This window comes from Pteropus alecto, unplaced genomic scaffold (assembly GCF_000325575.1).
Source record: "Pteropus alecto unplaced genomic scaffold, ASM32557v1 scaffold3, whole genome shotgun sequence".
In the NCBI taxonomy this organism is placed as follows: domain Eukaryota; kingdom Metazoa; phylum Chordata; class Mammalia; order Chiroptera; family Pteropodidae; genus Pteropus; species Pteropus alecto.
Window position 1 is genome coordinate 40462120 of NW_006442484.1, and position 15477 is coordinate 40477596.

The 15477-nt window shown below is 38.7% G+C and overlaps 1 protein-coding gene across 1 annotated transcript in view; it reads left to right on the forward strand.

Annotated features, from left to right (window-relative positions):
- Nucleotides 1–8092: 8092 nt before the first annotated feature.
- The window catches only part of NOSTRIN (nitric oxide synthase trafficking), a 48974-nt gene continuing 41589 nt past the window's right edge, over nt 8093–15477 (forward strand). The window contains exons 1-2 of the mRNA XM_006921442.1: nt 8093–8165; nt 14855–14940. Of these exons, the coding sequence (XP_006921504.1) occupies nt 8139–8165; nt 14855–14940 (113 nt within the window). The 5' untranslated portion in view covers nt 8093–8138. The remainder of the gene's footprint in view (nt 8166–14854; nt 14941–15477) is intronic.

Genomic DNA, 15477 nt, shown 5'->3' on the forward strand with positions numbered 1-15477 from the left:
ATTTCCAATTCCTAACTTCGAGATAATTTTTTAAATCAGCATATTTGTTTTAAAAACTCTAATAATGTCTCAAGTGAAACTTTCAGATGCTTAGATTCGGTAAAGTCTATTTTTTAAAATAAGAATGCTATCTTTGAGTTCCAAGAGCAATAAAGTGATACAAATTGCCTCAGCCTATCACAGGGAAATTTAGTCAAAGAAGAAAATGCATTAGCTTTTCTTCTGGAGAATTCTAAATTGTTTGGTAAGTACAATAGTCATGTTAGTTTGCAAGTTTTTGAATTACAATAGTTGTATTTTTCAGTGTTTTATATGTATAACATACAATCATTTTTAATAATGCCTAATTTATTATGCAAATAATAAAATGATAATAACAGTAACAATAGCAGCTAGAGTTTATTGAACATTTCAAGGAGCTCAGTGTGATGGAGATTATATTACGTTGTGACAGATTATATAAAAGAGGTCTTTATTTATTACAGTCGTCTATGATGTATGTGGTATTATTTCTTCTATTTTTTATATCAGGAAACTGAAGCTTAAAGGGGTTAAAAAATTTCCCCCCAAACTGGCAAACTTTTAAACCCACATATTTCCTACTCCAAAGCCTATGCTATTAAAACCTGCCCTTTAGTGCCTCACATGGAAATCATAGCGAAGAGAATCCTTGAAGGATATCAGAAGCCTGGGCTTCATTCTGCATCCTTCTATTCCTTCATCGTTTACTTCCAATCCAATCCAATCCATCACCAAGTCCTGTTGGCTTCATTTTAAAACTCTATCCCTTCCTCTCCACGTTATTAAGCCTTTACCATTTGTGTCCCAGTTCCTGGTAACAAGCTCCCACCTTTTCTTATTCTTATTTCAGCCCTCTTTAGAGTCTCTATACTGCTGTCAGAGTGATCAGTCTAAAATGCACATCGAAATATTGCAAATGTGCTTAAACTCCTACATGGGAAAAGACCCCTATGTGGCTCCAATTACCTCTGGGGTAAAGTTAAAACATGGCACCCGAGGCTTCCTGTGTCTAGACTCTGTGTATCTCTCTAGTCTCATTAACTATGAGGTCCCACACAAATTATGTGTTCAAGGCACTCTTGAGGGATTTATAATTCTCTGAATACACCAACACACACTATCTTATACACAGACAATTAATGTAACCCTTAAAGCATCAGCAAGTGTGACTATCTCTTGCCAGCGTTTTCTGGCATTCTCCTCTTCCCGAACCAGGCTGAGGTGGGTATTTCTTTGGAATTCCCATCGCAATTCTGTAAAGACCTCTTTTATATAATCTGTCACAACGTAATATAATCTCCATCACACTGAGCTCCTTGAAAGAAGGGTGTTGGTTCATTTTTGTATCCCTCATAATGCCTGGATCAAAGAGAATGCTGCGTACAACCCAATTGAATGAGTGAGAGAATGAATGAACGAATAGACATTAACAAACTATCAATTGTGCAAGATGCTACAGAGAGGCAAAATGAAGGAAACAGTGATTTTTCCAGAAAAACTTTTCAGGAGAGTTTTAGGAAAAGCTGACTAAAGGGTTAAATAATTTAAGTAAGAGCATAACAAGAGAAGATTGTTAATAAGGACACAGAGGGCTGGTTGACTGATCCTAAGTCCCTAGTAAACAGGCTTTATGCACTGTGTGCCCTAGGTCCCAGGGGTGTGCAAATGGCTTTAAAAAATAAATTATTTTATACTTTTGAATAAGTGATGCAAGTACATCATATAAAATTCCAAATATGCAAAAGGAGATAGAATGAAGAGCAAGCTCCCTCTCCTCTCTATGCTTATCCTCCAGCTCCTACCTTCTGCTCCAGAAAGAATCACAATAAACAAACATTTGGAGTGCTTTTGTTTTCTAAGATTCTATCTCCATAAACTGGCAATGATTTATAGAAAATAACTATAAATGGATAATTTATAACATGATTTATAACCAAGGTAGAAAAGGCGAATAAATCTTGCAGTAGTACTTTATTTACATATGCAAAAATGCCAAACTAATATTTGGCCTAGTAACTAACGCATTTCTGTGCGACACATTTAGTGTGCATTTTGACTTAAATCCTTAAGACTGGTCACAGGTGAGCTTAGAAAATGTAAGTAATGGCAATTGAATATTAACATAGGTGATCAAATGAAGAGATAATGTAATTTGGGCTAATATGCATTTGTAAAATATCCTAGTCCTGTCTACTTTTTTCTTTTTTTGGAAGTTAAAGCCATAGATCACGGCTGTAGGATGATTTGATTGTTAATTAGTTGTCCATTAGTCTTCATTTCCTAGGCTTATTGAGGAAAAGTAAATTTACGCTAATTTGTTTTATGCAAATTAATTTATTTGATTTCATTTTTATTCTCTGTTAATACATGGAGATTTTAAATTAATATATATGAAACTTGCACGTGCATAATAAAAATTCAGCCCTAGCTCATTGAATATTGGGCCAGTTTATATATATGAAATAAGTTAATCAAGACCATTTGTACTTCAATTTTAAAAAGGTAATTTTTATGAAGCAGAAAACGGTAAAAAAAAAAAAGTCTTGAGCAATTTTAAAAACTGCAATGTAATTAGTAAAAACTGAGGGTAAAAGTTACTTTTGATGCTATGAATTAGGCTGGCTATTAACAATAACGATATCTGCATATACCTTCACCGTTCCTGCTACAGTTTAAAACACCCATTAGTGCTTCTAAATTAGATTTTTTTCCATCCTGAGGCTTTGGGCAAAGGTACATTTTTCAAAAAAAAAAAAAAAATGCATTAAGACAAGGCTTTAGAAATACATCTTCCAGCTTTGGAAAGGCTATGGAAATTAAGGAAACTAATCACTGTAGCAGAGACTAAAAATAAAGAGTAATTTAACTAGCATTAGATTGCTTCTACATTTTCCTTTAAGGGTGATTGGTGAAAGTGACATCATATCTTGATGTCTTATAAATACTGTCTGTGGCTCTCACGTGCTGAAATGACAGCAGAGACAGTACTGGGCCTCTGTCAGCGAAAACAGGCCAAGGACTAGACTTCATCCAGAACTCAGAAGTGGGATAGCCTTGAGACAATGTATCGAGATGAATCTCCCATGTTGCAGCTGGTCCTGGAAGGAAAGTGCTTTGAAAGATGTGGTGCCCTAAAAGCCAGCCACTCTGCCTGACCCACTCACCCCTGGAACCCAGAAGCCTGGCCAAGCCCTCCAGCTCACATTGTCACTGGAACACCAGCCAGTTGCCCAAGCCCAGGTGCTGTCCCTTTACATTCTTCTTGCTTTGGATACAGTGAAAATTTCTCTTAGATGTTTTTGGCAAACTTTCCAGAACTTGGTCATTTTAGTCTCTGGCCTTCTCAAAATTTATTCTTAGTATCAGGCTACTCTTCCATTTTATCTGTGGTCTCAAGACTCTTTACCTCATCTGTTTATATCATTTTAAACAACAAATCTCCAAGAAAGTTCTCTAAGTGGTCCTTTGGGATTCTTCTGATTCCTTCTCAGTTTCCTGCTTGTCAAGGCCATTTTTAATCAGAGTGTCAGAGACTCCCAAGTGTATTTGAGCCGTTTCCCATTTTAGAGTTCCTGCCCAGAAGATCACACTTATCTTTGCTCTCAATGTTATGAACTCTGCTTCCTGAGAGCTGAGGATAATAGGCCTATCCATAAGCAACATTCCCTGTCTTGTCAATGGAGATGAATTAGCTAATGGGGTCCCTTTCTCAGTAGTATCAAATGTAATCAAATAAAAACAATTATTTATTGAACATTTACTTTGCTCCAGGTACTTTGCTATAAGGAGCTCACTGAGTAGTGTTGGATGCAAATCATTAAACAAATAATCTCAATATAATAGGATAAATGAATCAAGAGAGGTGTGTATGAAGGATAGCAGTGGTGCAAAAGTAAGAGTGTACTTACTGTGTCTGGGGAAAAGGACACAAGCTGGCTATTGGAGATAAATAAAAGTCAGCTAGGCCAACATAAAGGCAGAAGGACTTCCAGGTAGAAGGAACAGCATTGTACAGAATCTTGGAGATATGAACAAGACCTGTTGTCACTATTTACTTATCAGTGCTTCCTTTTTAAAAATTAAAATTAGAATCATTGTTATTCTTTTACAATTTTTTTTACCTTATTTGGTTTCTAAAGCAATGCACGTTTTTTTTTTTTTTCCAAATATTAAAATCTTATGAAAATGTATGGCCTAGAAAATGAGTCCTCCATAATCCCAACTTTCAGAGATATACTGTTGTCTGTCTAGTACATATATGTCTAGATCTCTTTTTCCTTATTTGTGCACCAAACTGGAATCATTCTTTTGCAACCTGTTTTTAAGTAAGTACATATAACTAAACGCTTGTTTCATACTCTATCCTCATTTTCTGGACATTTTGTATCCCATTGTCCAGATTGAGTGGCATTGTAGAACAGTAATTAAACATGGAAGCATTGGAGTCAGATGAATCCCAACTATGCCACTATTAACCATGTAACCTTAGCTAAGTCTCTTAACCACCCTGTGCCTCAGTTTTTCTATGTGTATTACAAGGGTCAAAATAATACATATCTACCTCAAGTGATTACTATAATGATTAAATAAATTAATATTTGTAAAGAACTTAGAACAGCACCTGGCAGATGGTACGTCCTCTAAATGTGAGTCAGTATTACCGTAAGGTATTTAACTAGATCTCTATGGATGGATGTTTGTGCTGTTTCCAATTCTTCACATTCTTTATTTACTAAAGAAATTTCCAAGACAAGTTTTGAACTGCCCTTAACCTGTGTTACATTTAAGCTCCTGTTTCTTACTAACTTACTGATATCCAACGTCTGCTTATAAGCATTTAACAAATGAGTACTCATGTTGTTGACTCACTTGGAGGCTAAAATAAGGCAAGTGGGGTGCCACTCAGTGGCTTCCAGGCCAGACCCCAGGGAGTCCATTGCAGGTTTTCTTTCTGCAGAGAGGCCATGCCAGGAAGGCGAATGCTGAGCAAAGATTGGGAGAGGAAGCCAGGAAATTGGGATCTGAGAGGTAAACAGTAACTCAGGCTCCAAGCCTGGGCTGGGAAAAAAATAGAATGGGTGTAGGCCAAAAACATATAGCCAAAGACAAACCCGAGGACAGAGAACTCAAAAGGATGCTGTGGACATCAAATTTTTTAGAAAATAAGTGTAGTATACCTTCTTTGAGGTGCTTCACTATATATAGTTCTCATCAGCCTATAGATACAAATAAAGCAATATTAATATTAATTCCAAAAATACAAGGTTCTTTCCCCTCTTGCTCATATAGGAACTCAGCTTCCTCCTCCCAGGTTCTCTGGACCATTTCTGGAAGTCATGGGGCTCAGGGTGTTCTCACATGGACAAGGACAAATTTACTCAAGTTGGCCTGCTCTGGCCTCCTTGCCAAAGTGCCCTTGCTAGCCACAGTCTCGGGTGCTGGAGACACCTTAGAAAATCTGCTCTGCTACTTCCTCCTTCCCTGCCTTCCCCCTCTAGGGATGTGTGATTTGCTATGTTCTTTGGCAGTGTAGATGGGATATGGGGCCAGAGGGGAGAACAACCCTATCTCCAAACCTGTACCTAGACCCTCTCGTGAATTTAACTCCTATTATTTTTCTCCATAACCTCAATCTTGCTGCAGTTCCAAGGGAAAGGAGGAGGATAATATATATCAGCCACTCTCTCCAGTGTTTTTTCTCTTTTATCTCTATAATCACTCAATAACAAATATTGACTGACCATTGTAAATGTAAAACTGGTCCCAGTTCTCTGCCCCATTGTGTATCTATGCCCTTTGCAATAAGACATAGAGCTCCTCCCATTAAGGAGTGGAATGTCCCCACTGCCTTGAATCTCAAGCTGGCCTGTGATTAACTTGCTTTGGTCAGTTGAATGTGGCTAAAGTGATAGTTCCAAGCCTGAGTCCCACTTGCTCTCTTGGCGCCTCTGCCATGCTCTGAGAACAGCCTAGGTTAGACTCTTGGCTGATGAAAAACTGCACAATCCATAATCAGCCACTTGCCCAACATAGGCCAGAACTGGTGCCCTGCCAAGCTCAGCCATAATCAGTGGAGCTGTATAGATGACCTGCTTTTGCATGAGCGAGGCCAGAAAGACCAGAAGAACCGCTCAGCTAAACCACAGACTTGTAAATCAAGTAAAGTCTGTGTCATTTGAAGCTACAGGGTTTTCTGTTTATTATTATGACAAGAGATCCCTGATATAACCCCCTTTCTGACCTCCAAAATCAAAGATTTTTGCAGGCTCATACACCCTTCTAAGAAGCTCAACGAATAGCCAAACTCTAATTCTCAGTCTAAATTAAGCCAGGACACCCTGCTGCCCTTACAATAATCTGTGAGACGGAGATATTTGTATTAAGTAGATGTCCAGGAGGCCTGAGGGAGCGTTAGTCAGCCTGCTGGGAGAGACACAGATGAGGAGTAAGTGTAGAGGAACATCCTTCCGATATATACGAGGGCTGCAAAGACCACAGTAAGCCTGGTGTGCTAGCATTTCTTGTGAAAACTGACAAGAGAGGCCAATCTCTCCATTGTGAACTGGGTTGGGACTGAACTGAGACCAGGTGCAGTAGGAATTGGCAGGGCAGGGGCGGGCAGACACTGAGATGCCCCGGGCCCTGGACAGAGTTCTAGCCACGTTGATCTATATACAACCTTAAAGGGCAGGAAAACACTCCAGGGGAAATCTGAGTGACATGTTTTTAACCTCAGTTTATAACTTGTCTGTACACACCTTTTAGTATGCCAGGTTGTCTTGTCAAATTCTAGCCCCTTGATAGCTACTGCTTAGTGTTATAACTTCCAGTGATAAAGTTCCTTTGGAGAAGCCAACAAGAGAACATTATTAAATATGCGAATAGCGGGCCTTGACTAAAGACCCCTCCTCTCCACTCTGGTTGTAGGGCAAGTTCTCTTCTCTCATCGTGCCTCCCCTCCCTCCTCTCTCTCTACCATTTGTTATTTCTAGAGACTTTGAATGAAGCCTGCACACCCAGGGCAGATGAATGGAGCTTGCCCACCAGGGCAACTCTGAAGTTTCCCACTGGGCTCCGCTAACGGAGCTTCTTTTGGATCTGGGGACCGCCAGTCAGAGCAAAGTTGCCCACACTCAGCAAATGGCTGTCACAAGACAACAAGCATTAGATGCAAATTTAAGAATTAATAACTGGGATCACGGATGCAGAAAAAGCAATAAAAAAAAGTAAGTTGCTGATGGCCAGTTTCTAGTTCTGCTTATCCTTTTCAGTGATCTGGGAAAAAAAAAATGAGGGTAAACATGGAAAGATCCTTCTTAATTTGATAGTTTAGCCTCTTGGTCCTGCTGGGCTAAGAGTGAAAGTTAGGTTGAGTCAGCTGCCTCCCTCCCCCAGAGGTAGTAAATGTGTACCCTGCTCCCTGATAGCTTTTCTTAGACATTTTCCACTATAGTCATAGTTATATAAGTGTGGTTCTATTTGTTTGGTACTTGGCCCTTGGGTAATTTAAGGCAAAGAGAATATTAACTTGGTGTGTGAGCTTTAGATAAAAGAAGGGTGGGTCTGGACTCTGGATTGGTTGGTTTACACATCAAAAATGTGCTCACAGGCAAGTTGTTTGCTATCTCTAGGAATTAGCTGACCCCGGGAGGAGCAGTCCCTCCCCCACTCAAAAGGCCTCCATTTATCAAAGCATCATTAATACAAAAAAACCAAAAGTGATTAATACAGATTGCTAAGAGAAAATGCATCCCTTCCACATCAGCCCTGACAGCACTCAAATAATCCCGACACTTTTTACAGCTTCTGGGCTTTCTGTCAAGGCCAAGCAGTTCAGGACTCAGTTTTATGCCCTCTAAGTATTTTCAGAAGTCATTCTCACCATCTCACACCCGCTCTCTTGACCCGGAGCAGTTCTTTGCTTTTTTCAGGAAATGAACGAGATGAAAGTCCAGGGCTGGGACATCCTCCTCAGGGTGTTTGACAAGGGCTGACGTACTTTATGCTTTTTGAATCCGGGAAGTCCAGGACACACCCAGCCTTGACGGCAGTGTCCCGAGTACTACATGCTGAATTCTGGAGCATAGGTAAGAGGACAGAAGCAAAAACATTTCAGCATGAGGGACCCACTCACAAGCTGTTCGGTGAGTAGCTCGGTGTGGTTTGCTTCTTTGTTTGTGAGAAGGAGGCGGAGGGGTAGATTTATATATTAATTGTTTTAACTTAAGAAATTTGAGATGCTCAGAAACCGAACATGTTTAGATATCAGCTGTGGGACGAAAGTCTGTGGTTTTTCTTTGGTTCAGTTTAAAACTGAGCTCTTTCTAGCATATGACAGGACGGACGTTGTCATCGTTTATTCTCACATTATTTAAAAAAAAACTTAGCGTGGATATAGAATTATATTCGCATGCAGATAGTGGTTGTTTGGAAAACATTCTTAAGACCTACACCAATGGTGCCAACAAACATCGTGTGTGGAGTGGACACACAAATGCAGAGTGTCTGTAGCCTATTTTGGGCTCTGAGAATGAAGTTAGGGCAGAAGATTTTTGAGTATTTTCCCATGTCATTTAGAGTCAAGAATTGCCCAATGTCACCATAAAAAAAAGCAATGTCACAATAATTAAATAAATAAATAAATAGAATGCTAAGAATAACAACAAAAAGAATTGCCAAGTCTTAAAGGGGGGTTGCGGGGAGAGAGACAAGGATGGACAGATGCCCCAGGCAATCTGGCCTGCGCTAGTTTTCAGTCGGCAGACATGTTCTTTCAGTCCTGGGAATGTTACTAAAAATAGAAGATGGGTCAAGTCCAAAGATGTTGTTAGCAGCAATTGCAGAGATGTAATTTAGGAAATGAGGAGCAATTAAAATAAAGGGAAGGGGGATGTATTTACTTTGAAAATATAGTAATCAAAAACTGTCAGTGTGTTTTCCTAATAAATGGTGCCAAGAAGCTAAAATAGGTGACAACAGAAGCAAATATCTTTCAAATATTTTATTTAAAAAAAAAAAAAACAATGGAAAAGCAGATAAATGGAGATAGCAATAAAACCATAAAGAAAAATTTCAATAGATGCGAAGAGCACAAGCTTAGTTAGAAAAGACCTGTAACTGCTATTCTACCAAATAAATTCATGAATCAGTTGAAATAAATAAGATGAAGTCATAATGGTTAGTAATGATAATGACAACACAGTAGGAGGTTCTGCCTACTTTTACTTTTTAAATACAAAAAATTAAATAAAAGTGTCTAATGTAAAAAAAAAATTTTCAACAATATGGTTATATAGAGATTTTAAGAAAGAAACTCTTCCCACTTTAATTCCCTCCAGCCAATCTTCTCTCTATTGGCAAGCACAGACAACTTTTTTTTAAAAAGTATTTTATCATTTGTTGATTTGCTGTTTGTTTATTTTTCACCCCTTGCATTTTCTCCCTTCTAAAATTTTAACTTCTTCCTCAATGTCAACCATTTGATATTTTGGTGGTTGAGTGGGACAGAGACAAAATAAGTGCAGGCAAAAACTGGCACCAACAGTCACCAAAGACAATCAAGACCAAGGGAAGGGTGAGACAGAAGAGAGGACAATGTAGGCCCAATTAAGTGTTTTAAAAAATGAACTGAAAACCTAACATCCTTTTCCAAGTTTGCCTTCAGATCAGGAGCTGGGAGAAATATTTTCTTTAGAGCAGCCCCAAGGCAACCACATTTGTGTGTCATTTTAATGCTCCTTCCGTGACATGTTGAAGTGTTCTTTTCCCTATGCCAAACCATCACCCTCAAGGACTCCTACCCTTGTTCACAACCTGGAAGGCCATCTATACGGGCCCAGAGCCACCAAAGGCAGTCTCAGAGTCAGGAGGAGGCAGATATCCCGTCAGCCAGGTTTCTAAACCCCTCAAGTTGGAGAACTTTTACTCATTTGCAATTGTTTTCATCTTCATCAAGTGTTCAACTGGATTTCCTGCTGCAGTCCTAGTTCGTGCTGGGAGAACAATGCTATGTGAAGAGGAGGCTGCAGTTTGGGAACAAAATAAAACAAGGGAGTGGACGTTAAACAAATGTTTCATGAAACACTTCGTTAGTTTTATAAAGGAAACCAAAGTTTAAACCACCTGCAAAATGTCCCATTTCATGAGTCCCTAGGGTTACACAGAACACAATTAATTCATAAAGCCTTAGCTTAGCTACAGTTCTTAACCTGGTCTACTCCTGTGGATCCATGCATGGAAATCGGTGGATTGCATGAATTTACAAAAGATGCTGGTGCAAGGTTTCACACCTCCTGAGGGATTCTGGTACTGCAGAGATAAGGAGACAGGCTGGGCCTGGCGTGGATGTTCTGTGGCTCGCAGCATTCCTGGTGTGCATCAGTGACATGTGTGACATGCCACTGCACATTTCCTGGGCTTCTGTTTCCTCACTTGTAAAGTAACAAGAGGAGAGGATAAAGTAGACTTGTTCTTTAATATTCTATATCTCATAATCTACGACAGCCTGCCATGGGATCCCAAACATTACACAGATGCTTAATGAACATAAATAATCTTTTAGTTAGAGCAATAGTGCTCCGAAATATTATTTCGCAGGAAATTCATAGCACAGTGCCTGGCATGTGAAAGGCATCCAGCAAAAGCTTATATAATTAAATTTAAGTGGAATGTCATTGTTTATTTAACATTATGAGAATCATTATTATCAAAAAAAAAAAAATCTTCTCATATTCGCACCTAGAATAAAAATAGATTTTCCTAGAATAGCTAAATTTAATCTCCTTAATCATTCAAATTGTGGAAAACCAGAAAGAGTAGCTAGGCCAAGTTTCACATAGTGCATTTTATATTGTTTATAAGTCACCTGTCTAATCATTTCATGTGTCAGTTGTCTAGATTACTGGGTTTTTTTTTTGTTTTTTTTGTTTGTAATGACAATATTTTTACTACAGAATTTTCTTTCAAGTACTGGGCAGAAACATTTTTCTAATGGCTGAATGAGAAAAATCTGTGGATACCAGTTGTCCATGTGAAAGGATTTTTTTTTTTTAGGGGCTCAGAAAGATCCCAAATATTCCACCACTAGCCTGAAATCATTTATCAGGGGGGAAAAAAAACCTCATAATGTTTTTTCCTGGTAATTAATGACCCCAGGGAGAAGCAACATGCTAATATAAATTCATATGGAGATGTAAGATCAATAGTAGGTTCTTTTTGGAATATTTGGTAGGGGTGGGATATTCAACAGCTCAATGGTGGAAAAAGAAAACCAAAAATTTTACCTATGATATAACTTTGAATAAACCCTTCTTGTGCAGTTCAATGACATTAAGAAGCCATCTGTACTGCTTATAACACTTAAAGGTAACTATCATTCTGAGTAAACTGACTTTAATTATACTGAATAGCCATTTATAATATATTTATTTCTGATAGGTTCTCTAATTGATTTGCTCACCTAACATTTTTAGTCACCTTTCTGTCTAACTATGAGGTTCTCTTTGGGTCTTCATTGTAAACAGGGGGATTGTACTTCAGTGGTTTCCAAACTATGCTCCACTGAATTTCATCAGAGGCCTCTCAGGTGGATGAAAGTTGGGTGGGAAGGGAGGTGGGATAGGAGGAGAGTCAAAGCCGAGGCCAAGAGATTTCATCCCCTCGAAGCAGATACGTTCCAAGATTTTCCGATCACACCCATATACATACGCATACTGGACAAGACAGTCTCTGGGTTCTGCTTCAATATTTATGCAAGTCTGCTTTACACAGCTTTTGTCTTCAACTCTGAGTAGATGATACATGATGAAAAGGACAAAATCATTGTTTCTAAAGAAGGGGTTATGCTGAAATAATAGAGTATTCTTAGCTACTCCTTTATTTATTGATGCCACCTTTATCTTAGTATGGCATCAATTATCAGGGTTTGTTGGTGAGTCCAGTAAAGATCCTCTCTATTGATATAAGCAGTTCATCCTGCTCTTATCTGATTATTAAATTAACAGTGTGATATATTGACGAGCTTCCTGACTCTTATGTGCCTGTGCACACTGGAATTTGAAGAATTGATTAGGAGTATCTGAGACAACTCCCCTCAGCCCTGGAATGGGCAGGGTATGGCTGAAGAACAGAACTCATAGGTCAGTTCCCTCTGCTTGGAACGATTTTGTCCATTTGCAACACTGCCCCGGTATAAATATTATTTCGTAGGTGTGCCATGATGTGAGAAAACTTGAGAAGTACTAGTCTATTAAATAATGGGAAATTATCTTCTAAAATCTAAAACTGGCAGCTCAGGGTCAAGTGGAGCGCTTTGTTTGAGCAGACTCTTCCTTTGAATTTGAATGCCTTCAGAGAAGACGGCTTTCTCCCCTTTGCCACAGGCTCTCCCACTCCCCCTGAAAGGCAATTGAGTTTTAAATCACTGGTTTATAAACTTTCAGGGCTGTCTGGTCTCCTAGAACTAGTCCCTTGGAGATAGTTATTTTTGTTTATAAATGTGTCTTGGAGAGTTTTGATGGCTTGATAAGTATGAGAAATGCAGCCTAGCACAGAAAAATTCTCAACGGGTTCTGTTCATTTCCACTTTGGTTAGAGGCAAGGTTTCCCCACAGGCCCGCATCCTCACAAGTGATACCTGAGTCCGGTATTCTGGCCCCAGGACTGTAGGATGCAGACTGTCTTCAAGTGATGGGGGGCTGGTGGGGGCCATCCCCTGGGACAACTCATCTCAGATCCCTCCCCTAGCTCTTAGTTCTTTAGATAGGAGGTTCTTCTCACTCCTGCTCTGCATGCTCCCATCCCTCCAATCTATCTCTTTGCTTTGTATTCTCCCACACCTGGCCCAGAGTGTTGGAGAGCAGAAAAATTCAATCTACAAGCATGCATCCAAATCCTTCTCTCTTGTGCATGCCCACCTGGTATTTGGGGGGCGGAGCGGGGGGAAGGCGGGCAGGGATGTGTTCGTTTCTATTTTGCTGCGGGCTGGACAGAGAAGCAGATAGGACATTACATTTAAAAAAATACACAACTTAACACTGTGAGCTATTTCTAAATAAATCGAATAAGAAAGTTATAGGACCTATAAAGAAAATAAAAAAATTTTTAGAAAATAAGAAAATAAAAAAATTGGACATAAAATAAGATTTGAACGAATGAAAAGACTTACTATGTCCTTAGATGGAAAGTCTAAATACCCTCAAAAAGTCAATTTTCCCCAAATGATATATATATGCATTGCAACTCTTATTAGAATCCCAACAGGGAATTTTTAAAATTGTAATTAAATATGCTCATATGGAAGAAAAATGTCCAAGTACAGCCAAAGAAATTATGAAAGGAAAAAAATAGTTCTCTAAAGCGAGGGCACAAGCAAAGTGTTTTATCTCTATAATTTAGGTAGTGAGTACATAGTGAGTATCATTATTATTTTCTGTATCATTATTATTTTATAAAATATAAAAATGTTTAATAATTTAAAAAGTTTTAAGACTATATATGACTTAGAACTATGTGCAGCTGCATATTTTAAGAACTTAAAATGAGTGGCTTTTAAAAAAATCCCTATTGTTGCATTTCTCTCACATCTAAAATAAGCCTACAAGTAGAGAGTTGAGGGCTTGTGTGGTGGCCTCCAGGGCCAGCAGAGATCCAGGCTTTTTTTCTCTTTCTGCTCTATGATCTTGGCTCATGGTGTCTACCCTAAAGAGCATTTTCTGGCATCAGTCATCATTTCTAAGTTCAGGTATTAGGAAAGAGGAGGAAGAAACCTTCACTGGTCCCGAACACAAAACTTTCATCCATGCCTCCTTGGGAGGTATTAGTCACATGGTTACATGTCAGGGTGAGAGAGGCTGAAAAACTTTATTCCAGAGTCAGGTACCCTGATATACATTTATCTATTTCCTTCTCATGATACCTAGGTGTGTTTTGTGGGATGTTATTTGGTGTTACAGAAAGAAAATGAAAGGCTTGGTGGGATTTAGTGAAAATGTTTAGTTAACAGAGAATTAAACAAAAAACTAAACAATTTAAAAATGCTTACTAAAACTTCACTATTGCATCCGTAAGGGAAGGAAGGAAGCTTTATAGTATCATACTATTCATAGATGACAAGTTGTTTTTATGGAAATAAAAATGAGGCAGCTTGGTTGCCACATAGTGGTTTTATTCTCATGACATTGTGGAGTTCTAAATCAAATGACAAAAACTTTCTTTTGGAATTCTGGTATCTGTGGGCTAAATTCAAACATAAATAATTTATTAAAAGTTTGTTTATAAATTTAGAAAGGTTTGGTTCAATCAAAATATTCAACTCATTATAACATTCTTATTATTAGACTTAAATGAGATGTAGAGGAGACTAGGACGAATTTTATTAGCAAGTATTCACTAACATTTTTATTATCTCAGCCAAGAAATACACTTTAACGCTTTAGGGTTTGTCATGAGGCCTAGGAATATTATTCTGGAGTTTACGAGAGAGACACAAAATGATTGATTCCTCAGTATATTTCAGAATGTACTTTTAACCTTCCTGTGAACAATAGGAGCAACAGGAAGCCAGGCTTCAAGTGCCCCTAACTGCTAAATTATTTGCATTTGGCCTAGGGGAGAAACAGAAAGACAAGCTTCATTTTTGAAAAGTTCTCCAAGATCTTTCATACCCAGGCAGAAGAGACTTGATCTTTATTTTAAGAACTCATCCGAAAGGTATGCATCCCATAGCTGCACGATCATTTACGACGACAGTCAGCATTGCAGCAGCATCTTGAATTTGTGGAAGCTCTATCTTTGGAAGTGTTCATAATCCTTCTGTGCCTCTTTTCTTTTTCAGTATAATCAAATGTACAAGAACCTAAAGGAGTTTTCTCAAAATGGAGAGAATTTCTGCAAGCAGGTCACATCCATTCTTCAGCAAAGGTACACAATGTGTGTTTGCCATAAGCAGTTTTTCCTCTTTAGTTGCAGCCAGCTATATGACTGGAGGAGTGATGACAAGCTGTCCTACTTTCCAGAACACAGTGTTATATTGTGGTACTTGAGAGATTGGTTTGAAAAGTGATTCTTCTCTGTTGCACATTTGTCACTCGGGTACCATAAAAATCAGGAGACAGCAGGAAGTAATTCTGCTTGGGAAGGTTCAGTCAAGTCTCTTCTCATTCCTCAGGCTGAGTTTATCACTCCCTCCTGGGGTGTACCACTTTGCTTGATGTATACACCATTGTTGTGCTTCTCAAACCGATGGCAATTATTAGTTGATATATCTGTTTCCTCTACAAGGTAGGGGGCTGGCTGTGTCTTACTCACCTCTGTATGCTAAGCCTTTTAACATCTTCAGTAAATGTTCTATGAATGATGGGATGGATGAAAGAAAAGTCGCCATTTCAGTATCATCTCTTAATACTAGATCTGATCATGTGTAAAGCTGTTCACTGTGCTGAAATGAGCACACTTAAC